The sequence below is a fragment of the Hippopotamus amphibius genome, chromosome 3, assembly GCF_030028045.1.
Source record: "Hippopotamus amphibius kiboko isolate mHipAmp2 chromosome 3, mHipAmp2.hap2, whole genome shotgun sequence".
Lineage (NCBI taxonomy): Eukaryota > Metazoa > Chordata > Mammalia > Artiodactyla > Hippopotamidae > Hippopotamus > Hippopotamus amphibius.
Genome location: NC_080188.1, coordinates 6,197,860 through 6,211,493, shown reverse-complemented (window position 1 = coordinate 6,211,493; position 13,634 = coordinate 6,197,860). Strand labels below are relative to the sequence as shown.

General features: G+C 35.1%; 1 protein-coding gene across 3 annotated transcripts in view; it reads left to right on the top strand.

The window, feature by feature from the left end:
- The window catches only part of DHX15 (DEAH-box helicase 15), a 54,900-nt gene that overhangs the window by 33,046 nt on the left and 8,220 nt on the right, over positions 1 to 13,634 (top strand). For all 3 annotated transcript variants that reach the window (XM_057725997.1, XM_057725996.1, XM_057725998.1), the window contains 6 exons: positions 1,106 to 1,273; positions 7,578 to 7,664; positions 8,651 to 8,800; positions 9,176 to 9,284; positions 9,790 to 9,981; positions 12,865 to 12,987. In XM_057725997.1, coding sequence (XP_057581980.1) covers positions 1,106 to 1,273; positions 7,578 to 7,664; positions 8,651 to 8,800; positions 9,176 to 9,284; positions 9,790 to 9,981; positions 12,865 to 12,987 — 829 coding nt within the window. The remainder of the gene's footprint in view (positions 1 to 1,105; positions 1,274 to 7,577; positions 7,665 to 8,650; positions 8,801 to 9,175; positions 9,285 to 9,789; positions 9,982 to 12,864; positions 12,988 to 13,634) is intronic.

Here is a 13,634-nt window from a genome sequence, read left to right as displayed (position 1 = left end):
TTTGTTTCATTTGTTGTATTTTTTTCAATGAATAGCAGGCTTTCATTTTCTTTTGGAAACTTTAGATCTCAAAGGAAACTATTACATCAAATCCTTAGTAGTCATTTTCTGTGTCACAGTTTTCAAGACCTTATCTGTTATTCAAGAAAACTGGTATGTTTGAAGTTGATGGAAAAAAACCTTTTTGTTCTTAAGTATTCAGAATCTTTGTTTTCTTTCACACGGAGACAAAGTTGCAGTTTGATTTAAAATCACTTCAGGGAAAATTATTATCACTTGATTATAATAAACAATAAATTAACCTGATAAATTTTTTAAAATCATTCTCTTTTGAATAAAAGATAATTTGTCAATAAGGGTAACTTCTGATTGAGTTCATTGAACAGAATGACAAATCATTTAGCATATTTCTGAGTTTAACTGAATTAAAGCTTCTGTAAAATTTAAAATTGGTTCCCTTCCCATTTTTAAGTCCCTTTGCCATCCCTAGAGCCTCCACCTACCTCTCTGTCACTCACACTTTCACTATTCATTGTGTATCCTCTCTTTAAACCTGGATTTGAATGCAAATGCATTCGAATTGTTTTCTGTAGTAGGGAAATTTTTAAAGTGGCTTTAAGATATTTGGGTTAACCTAGTTCTGAAATATCTATGTGGATACTGTAGAGGTGTGTGTTCTCATTAGGCACGATGAAGCAAATCTTCCATATAATTGCATTAGTGATATGTGACATTAAAGCCTAATTGGCTTATTTAAAATATCTAGCACATCAATTTCTTTTAGATTGTGAAAATTGAAAAGGTTATGAGTGCTGTTAAATATTCCTGGGTGAGAAATTTCAATTTTAGTACAATTTGTTGAGAATTAATTAGGACATTGACTCTAAGAAAAAAGGGTGTGGAATGCCAGTAAGGCAATTGTGTGTTTATTTGACTACAGAAATCAAAGTTTGTTGGATTATTTTGGAAATCCCAGTAAAATTTGCTAAATTAATTTTGATTACTAAAATGAAAATAAGCTGCATGGAACTAGGATTATGATAAATACTTGAGGTGTTTCAGTGTGTATTCATTTTGTTTTCAAACTCACACTTTTATTTTGTAGGAAATTGATGAAGCCTGTAAGAGAATAAAGCGTGAGGTTGATGATTTGGGCCCTGAAGTTGGTGACATTAAAATCATTCCATTGTACTCTACACTCCCACCGCAGCAGCAGCAACGCATTTTTGAGCCTCCGCCTCCAAAAAAACAGAACGGAGCAATTGGAAGAAAGGTAGCATTGAAATGTTGTGTATAAACATTGCATTGATACCAAAAGATTTGCCTGTGAGATAGCAAACTGTATTGAATCATAAAGGAGTGTTATGGGTGGTTGTGATCTGAGTGTTATGCTACAAAGTTACCTGTATTTCCAAAATAAATAGAAAGAAATTTATTTGAGAAGAGTTTTGCATATCTTCAGACCTTAGAGTAAGAGCAGGTACTGCTTCCCTCTCTCCACAGGAAGTCCCTCCTTAGCAAATGGAAGGTTGGTTAGGGTGAGGAAGGTGGCCAGATATCTTTCTCCCCATTAAATCTCTTGGCAAAAACTAAGTATTTTTTCTTCCGTACCTTGGCTTCTGCCTAGAATTTTTGTCAAGATCTAATCAGTTGTCGTGCCTGTGGTATGAAATGTTGACTGCACAGATCTGATAACAGCAGCGCTAGTCATAGACTGTGTAAATATGTAGGTTTCTTGAGGGCAGGAACTGTGGATCCCTCTGGTGTGGCTGTCTGCCTGGCACAAGAAGGGAGTCAGGGGTATTGCAGCCTTGTTTCTGGGTGGTTTGTGTGGGGGTGGGGTGTAGGAAGGAGATCTGAGTTTGATACTGGCAGCTATGCTTTTATTTTTTAAGAGAGAGGGATTCTGATAGATCCTTTGAAAATAAGATTGCATTGTTTGAAAACTACTAGAGTCAACTTGACTTCTATAAAGCCCAGCTATTTATTCGGTTATATAATAAGATGCATGCAAATTTTGGTACGATTCTTAATCTGGTTTTAAAGTGGTTATAATTGATTACCTTCATCACCTTGAGGAGATGATTGTCAGGGATTAAACTTAGTGTATGCAGGGTACTTACATATCTAGAACAAACTAGGCCCTCGTGGCAACCGTTATACATTTATCCATGCAGAAAGAAGTCTTAGGAAATATCACTCACTTGTGACTTACTTGTCAGTCAGATTTGGAATTTATTGCTTTCTTATTTCTGTATTCTGCCTGACAGATTCACAACTTTTTTTGCTGGGTTTTTTTTAATCTTTTCCCCATTTTTGATGATTGTTGGAAAATTACAAGTTATGAAGATATTTAAATATATCATGGTTAATTATCTCTTTACATGGCTGTGTGAAAGTTAAATGAACCAGATACATTTTTCAAATTGGAAGAACTTACTGAAACGATATGCAACACCAGCCTAGTGGTATATAAATTAACAGGAGATCAATAGGAAAAAAATCAGGTTTTCAGTTTTTCATAGATTAACAAGAGTAGTGAATATGACTTTTAAAAAAATAGTCTGATCATAGCTTCATTATTTTCAGCATCGCAATTATTTTTGTGATAGTGCTGTCTCTAGAACATGTTAAAGTATTTTCTGTTACTTTATGTGCATTCAGGACTTTGGGGGAAAGTTTTAAGTGATAACTTTAGTGTATAATTTTGAAGTTGATTTGTTGACTGAAAAACACTCATTCTCTGTGGAGTTTTTAAATTTCATTCTTTGTCAATGGGTGTATATAAAAGTAGCTGTTTCCTGAACGTTTCTATAGTGAAGAGGAGTCAGTGCATCCTCCAGGCAGATGATTTAATTTTTCTTGAAATCATGTGCACTTTGTATATCTGCATTTGTTTTCATTTTAAAATGGTGTTTTTATTTATCTTTGAATAAAATTGGCATACAGCAAGATTTGCCATGTTTGTTCGTGTAGTTCTCTTCATTCCATTTTGAGTTATTTTGAGAATTATGGGGCTCACATTTATTAAAACTTACTTCATATCTGAGCTCTTCTTTGCTCTGTTAATACTAGTATATTGGAAATCTGGGTTCAGTCTGGTGCCAGTCCAGTACATGGTACATTTTGTAGAATCTACAGCTCATGGAAGAGAACCAATTGTTTGGTTTTTTAAAACTATTGCTTTTCATGTTCTTGTAAATCCTAGGATATTTAGGAGAATTTTGTCTTTCTGAAAAGAGTGATCAGCAGCAGTTGGATATATGTGTGATGGTCACAGATGTTGAGGATGCCATTGGAGTTCCCAAGGCTTGGGCCCCCCTTGAGATCCCACCTCAGACTTTTAATTCAGAATCAAAACTAGGGGACACATTGCTACTTCATCATCCACCAATGATGTTTCATTCAGCTAAAGCTATAGGCTCTCTTGCTGGGACATCATATTATCTCCTGGCATGAGTCGGCTTCGTCTTAGAGGTTGAGATGTCATAGGATGACCCCGAGGGGAGGGAGGACTTCCCTTGGCAATTGGTGCATCATTCTTTTTGAGGAAAGACACTTTGAAGCCCAGCATGTTTAAGGGAAAATGAACAATTTTATAGAAGTTCGTAGAGGACGATCTAGTCATATATTTTGAAGCTAGTCAGGGAAGGTAGGAGTGTGCCAGCTGAAAACCTGAAACCATTGAAATGCACTGAGGCCAAGCACTGAGTAGCAGGCAAGGTGAGCAAGTGACTATCAGACCCAGGGCCTTGCAAGTCCAGGTAGAGTAGGAGAAAGGATTGATGGGATTGTGGGGAAGGAGAAAGGGTGAGAATTAAGGTGCACACAGGTTATATGAGAGAATGTGAGTGGATACTAGAACAGAAAGAACTGGTATTCAGTTGTTTTCCTATTCTCTCTTCATTAAATGCTACAACTTTGGTAATATCCTATTTATAAATATAAATAGATATAAATATAACTATAAATAGATTTTTATCTACAAACAGATTTAACAAATAAGGGACTAGAGGCCAAGGCTTGGTTCTTTTGTCATGAATTCATTAATTAAACGTTACTGTGCCAGTTACTAGAATGGGACTTTCATTCAAGAGTGCTGTCACCGATCGATATTCACAGTTGATTTAAAATTACAGGGAGGGATAAACTGGGAAATTGGGATTGACATATACACACGACTGTCTATAAAATAGATAACTAACAAGGACCCTTGCTGTATATAGCCCAAGGAACTCAATACTGTGTAATGATCTATATGGGAAAATAATCTTAAAAAGAATGGATATATGTATGTGTATAACTGTACAGCAGAAAGTAACAGCATTGTGAATCAGCCATACTCCGATTTAAAAAAAGAAGAACTGACAAAAGCACAAAAATAAATAAATAAAATTATGTAGGAACATTTAGGGCTTTATGGTCTGCTCCCAGTTGTGTAAAACAAAATACTATATTTCAGCACATTTTGTAAGGTAGTATCTTATTTGTTATCTTACTCCTCATTGTATTAGTTTATGCAAAATAGAGTTCGTAATATGATTGTGGTAAGACTAACAAAATAGCTTTTGAGTACTAAAGTTTTAAAATGTAGGCAATATTAAAGGTAAACTTTTATAGGCATTGGATACTTAACTAGCATTCCTTTTACAAATAGTTAGAGTTCTTTTTATGTGGACTTGTAACATAGCACCAATGGTAAACTTTCAAGTTTTTAATAATCAAGAAAGGATGTGAATGCAATTCATAAATTTATGTAAGGCTGGATACTTTTACCTGTTTTGATCATGCTTGACATTTGTTCAAATATTTGACTTTAAACTAAAGCTACATTAATTTTGTACATGCATTAAAGTTCACTCATCAATAAATCACTTGTATGCATTTTTTGACTAAGACTTATAACTGCTGTTTTATAGATTTGGTATTATTAAAATACAGCAACTATTTTTGTTTTTATTTAATTTTCATTAATTTTGTCCATACAAATGGCTGGTTTTTCTGTAGCTTATCTTAGAGTTTACTAATTAACATGGCTCAGAGCATACTTAGTTCAATAAAAAAGAGAAATGGCCCTTGTGGAGATGGCGCTATAGTTTTAAAGAGGCTTAATGATCCACTATCTGAAGATAACTTTGTGTAGTGCTGCTGGGAGGTTTACAGACAAGCACGCTAACGTCCTCACTGAATTGGAGACCCCATGGGGTCCCCTAGGGACAAAAAGTCTAAACTTGTTTACCCTAAATGCATTACTGTGTCCAGGTAGAATTCAAGTAGAGCAACTCAAGTACTTTGAAATGAAATTATTGAAGTAAATCAACGTGGATTCCATTAGAAGGCAGATCATTGAGTGGGAAGGGGATAAATCTAGATGAGAGTTTATTCTTAACACAGTTAATCTAAACAGATGAGAATTGGGATCGTAAAGCGTCTTATTTAGGGTTTAGTCTATATATGGGGTTATTTACCTGAAATAATTCCTTTTGTCAGTGAGGTTTGAACACTCTTTAAGGCTCTTTGAACACTTACTGCCAAGCTACAGTCTGGAAAGTTTATAATATATATATTCCTGTTGGTAATATGTGAGTCCCTTGACAACTTCAGGATCCCTCTGTGTTATGACTATTTGCTAGATCATGGGCCACTTAACACATCTAGAACATACTTGGGGCTTGCCTTCCCTCGGCTAAGGTTCCAAGGCAGCTAGATGGCTTACCTCATCTCATTTAGTTCTCTGTTCTTTTGTGATGTGTGTGTGTGTGTGTGTGTGTGTGTGTTTTATTTAGTGTTAGCTAGTATTATTTCTCCAGTTCTAGTGGTAGTCAGTAGAAATACCTCCCTCAAAGTTGTACAGTTTGTTACATGAGTTTTCCCTTTTTTTGTCCAAAAACCCACCTCTTATGGGGTAGGTAGATCCTCCTCAAAAAAATGTATTATCTTAAAGCTTTTTAGCCAATTTACAAGGGCTTCCACATTCATTATCTAATTTTATATCTTAAAACTCTGTCTCAGCTAGACTAGTATACAAGAGTTATAAAAGGAAATTGAAGTTTAGGGGTGTTGAAACCTCTCTGCTCTTACTTAGCTATTTAGGTTTGATTTCTAGCTTTGACACCTACCCTTAAATTCATTGCTCCTTGCACTACAACACACTGACTTTGCAGAAGAATATTAAAGTCTGGTTATATTTATTCAAGTTTACCTGTTAACCTTGTTTATGCTTGCTTCAGCTCTAATTATTGAATGTGCATGTCTTTGAAGTGTTCTGGAAAATATCTCATTAGCATCAAATCAGTTATGGCTTATTGTCCGTTTGCTAGTTAGCAGTCTTTTCAACTGACCAACGCAAAAAGGGAGCTTTTTGGTCTTAGACATGTAAATAATTCTAAAATATTATCCTGTTAGTGGTGCTCTAGTAATCTTTTAAACCTCCAAGATTTCCTGGCAGCCCAAGTCCTTTCTTACATGTGCCTGTGGGCATTCTTCTCCACATGCTCTTGTTTAAGCCGAACCTTCCATTGCTAGCGCTCTTCCCTTCTCTCTTGTGGGTGGATCCCACCTTACCTTCAACAACTCCCCTCGATGCCGTTTTCTCAGTAAGTTTTCCTTGTCTTCGCTTTGGAAATAAACACTTTTTAAAAATCTTACAGTGCCTTTTTGATGTCACTACACTTCCTCTCCGCCTCTAATCTTTCTTTACAAACTGTAAAAGCTTTAAGAGCAGACTGTGATTCATCTTCTGTGTCAGCTGCTTGCATATACAAGTGTCTCCTGGCAGTAATCTGTTCCCAAAGTGGGTGTTTTGGGGAAAATACTAATGAAGATCCCATTTTTCCATTGTTTAAAAAGAAAAATTATGTAACGTCATTCTCAAAGCCCCTAATTTCCTAAAACATATTTAAAATACAGTAAAACACCCACGTGAAAATACAAACTATCATATTCGTACGTAAATGCTTTAAACATTATTCCCTGTCAATAAAAAGTTCAAATGGTTAACAGTTTCCTTGTAAGCAGTGACACCCTCTTTGAGGTTGTACACTTTCCAAAACATCCACATTCAGTTCTGATGATCTGCCAATTCTTAGATTCTAACTGGAGATTTTCACTCCATGTGCCATTTTGTTTAAAATAGAGTTGAATTTTGGTGATATAAAGTTTTCCTTTGTAAATGTTGCCTGAAAATATTGAAAGATGTACATGCTATGTGGAGTTTAGATAGTAACCAAGGAGTGTTCTCTCAGGGAGACATTCTGTCAGGTAAGCTTATATTACTTTATTAATAATTTTCTTTTGATGCTGTTCTGCTATGTGAATAATCAAAACATAATATGATTGAGTAATAACCTGAAGATTTTTTTTTGTTGAAAAAGGTAGGTGCTATGATGGGCTAAATGAAACTTTGAATCGTTAAATATGAATTTGTCTTTATATAGCATGTGTCATTGAAGATCAAACCTTATTTCTAGTTTATTTACTGGATTGTAACTGATTAGTGGAAGTTAGTGGCTAATCCGACTTACTTGAATTGTAGTTGGCTTGTAGTATCAGTTACATGCTGTTTTATTTCTTAACAGGTAGTCGTGTCGACTAACATTGCGGAGACATCTTTGACAATAGATGGTGTGGTGTTTGTGATTGATCCTGGATTCGCGAAACAAAAGGTACGTATTTTAGTACTTAGTACTTTATAAATTAGTATTAGTTTAACAGTACTTATTGCTTACTCATTTAATGGCTGAAATTTACTTTTTAGAATCATTTTCCAGCTTGTGTTTCATTTTCAGACTTGTGATATGAGCCCTTTGTGTTCTATCTGGGTCTCCCATAGTAAGCCCATGTTTAGTGTTTAATCCTAGGCTTGTTTGTGGTTGCGTTGGTTTCTGTGTAGAGATGGTGAGTGTTGTGTATGTGAGTGCATGTTCATGTAAGGAGTGTGGTGGTAGTAATAGATACAGGACTGATTGTCAACCCTGCATATCAGTCACTCACCCAACTACGTTAGAGTTTCTATGGGTCAGACACAGTACTTGGAAAAAAAAAAATCTCTAGTTTAACAATACTGAATACCAGGCACTTCTACCAAATGAAGTGACTACTCAGTAAATAAATAACACTGTTTTGTTATTTAGAGATCTTTGATTGCATTTGATTACATTTTGTAAGTACAATTGGGAGAATTCATTGTACATAGTATTCATGTTTTTAATGGAAAACTATGCTTTAAACTGGCAGCATATAGCCGACTTCTAGACTAAGGTCAAAATATTTTTCTTAATGTCCACGCTGAACAGTAAGTGTTGAAATTCACAGATTCTTTTCAGGCAAAAAACTTCAGCACTGTCTACTATATAAGAATAAGGTAAAACTGAAATTGTTTTAAAATGGGAAAAGTAAGGATGATATAAGCTGTGTCTGTGTGTTAGATAAGAGACTTTTCATGTTAGCTTGAGTCTGTCAGAATAGCTGAAAGACAGGAAAAGGGATGGTGAATACCGTTTCTGTCCCAGCATGATTTATGGTGGTCATCAATACTGCTTTGTTTATTTTGGGCTTAACTGTGGGCTTTGGATACTTTTGTTTGTTAGATCACAGTTTTGTGTTTAAACTGAAGGAAGAATCATTCTTAATGTTATTTCCATTGCAATAGGTGTACAATCCTCGAATCAGAGTTGAGTCCCTTTTAGTGACAGCCATTAGTAAAGCTTCAGCTCAGCAAAGGGCCGGTCGAGCTGGACGCACCAGACCTGGGAAATGCTTCAGACTTTATACAGAGAAAGCTTACAAAACAGAGATGCAGGTAAGGGTTTTGCTCTGTCCTTCCTGTGTGCTTGGAAGGTTCAGTTGAATTTATTACCAGAAGAAAGTTACTTCATTTACTTTATCTTTTCTTTTGGCACTATAAGCTCTTTAGTTTTTCCCTGAGATTTATGGTGTAGCCTACCAATACCACTCTTTGTTACAGTTCTAAGTTGTAGCAGTAACACTTCCAACCCTATAAAGGTAGTTGATAGAAAGTAGTTCCTTTTTAGTCTTTTTAGTCCACAAGTGCTTTTCTCCTCTCTGAGTCAGTGATTTGGAAGAAATGCCAAAGTAAATAGCTGAGGGCACAGAGAACAGATAACATTCTGTCTTCTGGAGCAGGAAGATTAAGGAGTGTTTTGTGTTTTTCTAGGATAACACCTATCCTGAGATCTTGCGCTCTAACTTAGGGTCAGTTGTGCTGCAGCTGAAGAAACTTGGCATCGATGACTTGGTGCACTTTGATTTTATGGACCCACCAGGTATGCAGCAAGTTTCATCAACTTTTTAAGCAACATCAACTTCTGCTGCACTCTATTCAGCATATATATTAAGTACATGTTTCCTTTCTCTTACAACGCATCAAGATAAATTTCGTGTATTAGCATTGACACTAAAAGAGTGACAAAAAAGCAAATTCTTTTTTTTTCCTTCAGAATAACTAAATTATTCTGGGAGTTTATTGACAGGGCATGAAAATGTGAAAATTTTTCCTAATTGTTTTTTAAAGAAAAATAGTCTGATAGACACATTGTTAACAGTGATTTAATGTACTTAGGAAGATGACAATTTTACTACCATACAGGGAAGTTTTGCGGTTTTATGTGATTTGTAGTTTGCTAGATCTCTGTGATTGAATTTCATGACAGTTTGAGTTTTGCATGTGGTCCACTGTAGAATGAAAAATGAGATTGTCTTTATAATTGTGCTTTGTCACATTTTTGCTTATTAAGGCAGCTTGTCTAATAGATTGCCTTTTCCCCCCAGCTCCCGAAACTCTGATGAGAGCCCTAGAACTTTTGAATTATCTGGCTGCTTTAAATGATGATGGAGATCTGACTGAATTGGGATCCATGATGGCTGAGTTTCCTCTAGATCCACAGCTCGCTAAAATGGTTATTGCAAGTTGTGACTACAACTGTTCTAATGAGGTCCTATCTATTACTGCTATGTTGTCAGGTAATAGAGGGAAAGGAACTTTAAAAAAGCCCAGCTCTTCACAGTTTGGGTGGACTTCACTTTTGGTTTTGTTTTTTTTAATACTTAGTATGATAGTGGATTTTATAGATGGTTTTAAGGGACTCATTTTTGTTTCCTAAATATCTTGTAAAGTAGCTTCATAATGACAGTATTTACAAAAGTAAATTGTCATTGTGCACACCATATAGTAAAAACATTGGCTCTCTTGAGTGCAAATAAAAATCTCAATAAGAAAAGAATAAGTCTGAAGACATTATAACTGAGTTCTTTGGTAGGTCCATCAGTTTTGCAGTTTATTGCTGGAAGTACAGGAAGAACTTCGTTCTAGTAGCTGGCACTATTAAGTGAGCCTGAGACAAACCAAACTGTCATTTAAAGAGTGAGCTCTTTCTACATGTATAAATCATACTGCAGTGGCAATCGTCAAACTTAGTATCAAATAAATAGAAGTAGTAATATATAATTTTAGGTTTAAAATCTAATCTGATGGCAATTCTTTTACAATGGCAGGAAAACACTTGATAAAAGAAATATGTCTAATAGATAAAATTGCTTATTTTGAAAATTGGAACATTAAGCTGAACAAATACTATTGTTTTTAACATGTAATACTTAATTCACAAATAAATAATAACTTGGAAATTAGATTTTCCCAAGAAAGAGAAATACCATTAACATACAAATGTACACTGATTCTTACAGCTGAAAATAGAAAGCGTATTAAATTTTTACTGACTGTGAAAGTACTCTACAATACTACTTTCAGGGGGAAAGTGACTTCCAGTCATAGAGTGGTTTATTGGTCTTATTAAATGCCTCAGATAATTCAAAATCTTACATGAAATTAAAGGAAGAAATTTTTTAAATTTCTAAATATAAAAATTTTGGCTTAGTTTAGATGTATGGTATATTTTAATGGTGTGAATTTTTAATTTAAGAACTAGCTAAAATGTTTTTTTGCAGAGTTATGATTGATCAGACTCAGAGCAGATGGGCAGGGCAGTATCGAATCATTTTAATAAAATTGTAGTCTCTTGCGGAGGTGGTGGTAGGTTGTTGTCTGCCTTTTCTTGTATGTTGTTTTTGCTAGATTCTCCCAGTTGTAGTTAACCCAACATATTTTAGTTTTTAGAGAAAGTGTGGGGCAGGAGTTAACAAACCGTGTGTATTTGTTATCTGCCCAGTTTTTATATTTCTAGGTTCTCTTATCAGGCATACTGTACAGTTACTATTGTTTTAGTTTAGAAAATTAGCCCTTTAAAAAAATTGGTCATTATGATGCAGTTGAGATCTTCCAACTACATCTCTTATTTGAAATAGTTCTACAAAACATAGGGTTTACTGGTCATCTTTAGCACATCAAGAGAGTGAACATTTATGTGCAGCAGTTATAAGCATGACATTTGTGGGGGGAAATGTTGAAGGGTGAGGAAGAAGTTATGGAACTGAAACAGTGTGCTGAGCTTGTAATGCTTTTGTTTTCCATTTAAAGAGTTTCTGAAGTTTTCGGGTCCTGATATAAATAGTCCAAATTAGGGGCCTTTATGGAGTGCTTCTTATACCCAATATTTAACTCTGGTAGCTAGTTCACATGAACTTTCACAGCTATGAGAGGTTTCTGTACTTCTGTCTCCTACCTTGCTTCACTTACATTAAGCAAGACTTAGTGTTCACTGTGATCATGTGTCATTGTCTCTATTTGGCTTCTTTGGAATCATTTTAAAGGGGAAACTGTATGGCAAAGAGTAATTTGATACTGTATTTGATCTCGTTGTCGATTATTCCCATTATCTTCTATCTGAACTGATAATTTATAATTTTTTTTATTGAAAAGGTTTTAAGAGCTTTAAAACTGTGTTGACAAAGTCCCAAGCTGTTAAGTATTTTAATTTTCATACTGCCTTTATGACTATGGAATTGCTAAAGTGAATTAAGGAAAGCTGTATTTCAAAAAATGTAGTGCATGCTTTGTAACAACGTAAAGTTTTATGTGAATTAATATTGAGGCTCTAAACAAATACTGTAGTTATATACTTTGATGACCCTTGAAATAATGACTGTTTCAGACAAATTGTCAACTTTTAAAATATTGGATTCTGCTTTTATATTGAAGTCTTCAATTCAAATAACAGTTTAAAAAAAGAACTTGGGACTTTATTTGCTAATCTTTTTCTTAAAATGCTGGAAAACTAGGCTAAATATTCCCAGCCTTTTTGAATTTTCTTAATTCAGAGGCGGTTTAACCTTCCACCACTACTGCTATCATCAAAACCCAAGATTTCATGATTTTTTTTTATGTTTACATATGCTTCTGCTCACCAGTGCTAATAGTGATACCCACCAGTTGGTAATAGCCACAGCACTAGGGAAGAATTACAGTAGAAATGTGCCAATAGACTGGCTAAAAAGTTGTTTTTAGCCCTACAGTGGGCAAGTATAGCTTCATCACTTCCATAGCCATTCAGTGGATTCAGTGAATGGCCTTTTGAAAAATTATATTTAGCTAAAAGGCTATTGACAGCATAATTCTGGTTATTGGTAGAGCTATTGGCACTGGTTTTTGAAATAAGTTGAGCTTTCTAGTATCTTGATGGCCTTCAGAATAGCTGTTTTGATGCCTACTTTTAGATCTAGTTAAAAATAATCAGGTACTCTGTAGCTTTGAAACCCTCTTGTCTTACAGATGTGGTTAGGTGTTGATGTACCAAATCAAGGTAGTAAACAGTCCAAGATGCAGTTGGAGGCCATCCTGCCCTGCCCTATGCTCTGTGAACTGACCTAGCTAGGCCTTGTTCCTCTATCTGTGAATGCGTGACTCATCGATATGGGCGTTTGTGTTGGGCCCATACCAACCTTGTTTAGTCCCACAGTGTTTTGTTCGCCCCACGGAGGCCAAGAAAGCTGCAGATGAGGCCAAGATGAGATTTGCCCACATAGATGGAGATCATCTGACACTGCTGAATGTCTACCACGCTTTTAAACAAAGTAAGTGTAAATTAGATTGAAGGCACTCTTTTGTCTAAATGTCACTTGTAGCATATAAGGTGTCTCTTCATCTCACTTTCATTTATTATCCGTGACAACTTTACATTAGAAACCAAGAGGTAGTTTAGAAGAAACTCCTGACTAGCATTTAAAATAGAAATTGCCCATCTTTTCCAGAGTTGTTTACTATAATCAGAGGAAAAACACTGGAAAGCTGGAAAATATAGAGCAATAAAAATGAAATACTTGTATAAAATTTACCATGAACATACAGATTTGGATATGATTTTTTTTCCTTTTTTTTTAAATTTTGCATTTTTGTGAATAGTTTTGTATTGTAGAATTATTACTGTTTAATATTTTTACTGAGAAATAGCTCTCACATGAGAGTAAACTAACAAAGTAGAAAAATAGGCTACAAATGTGAAGGAGCATTCTCAGGCTCTAAATGGCCCATAAGAGGGGATTCAGCTCTACTTGTATTTCAGTAAATGCATTGTTATTGAGGTGCCATTTTCCTCACCTATGAAATTGGCAAAGGTTAAAAAAGAATTAGTCTTCAGTTGTGTAGGAGTGGGTTTAGTGGAGCAGTCTTATACCAGAGGTGAGAATATAAATTTATGTTATCTTTATGAAAAGCAGTAGAT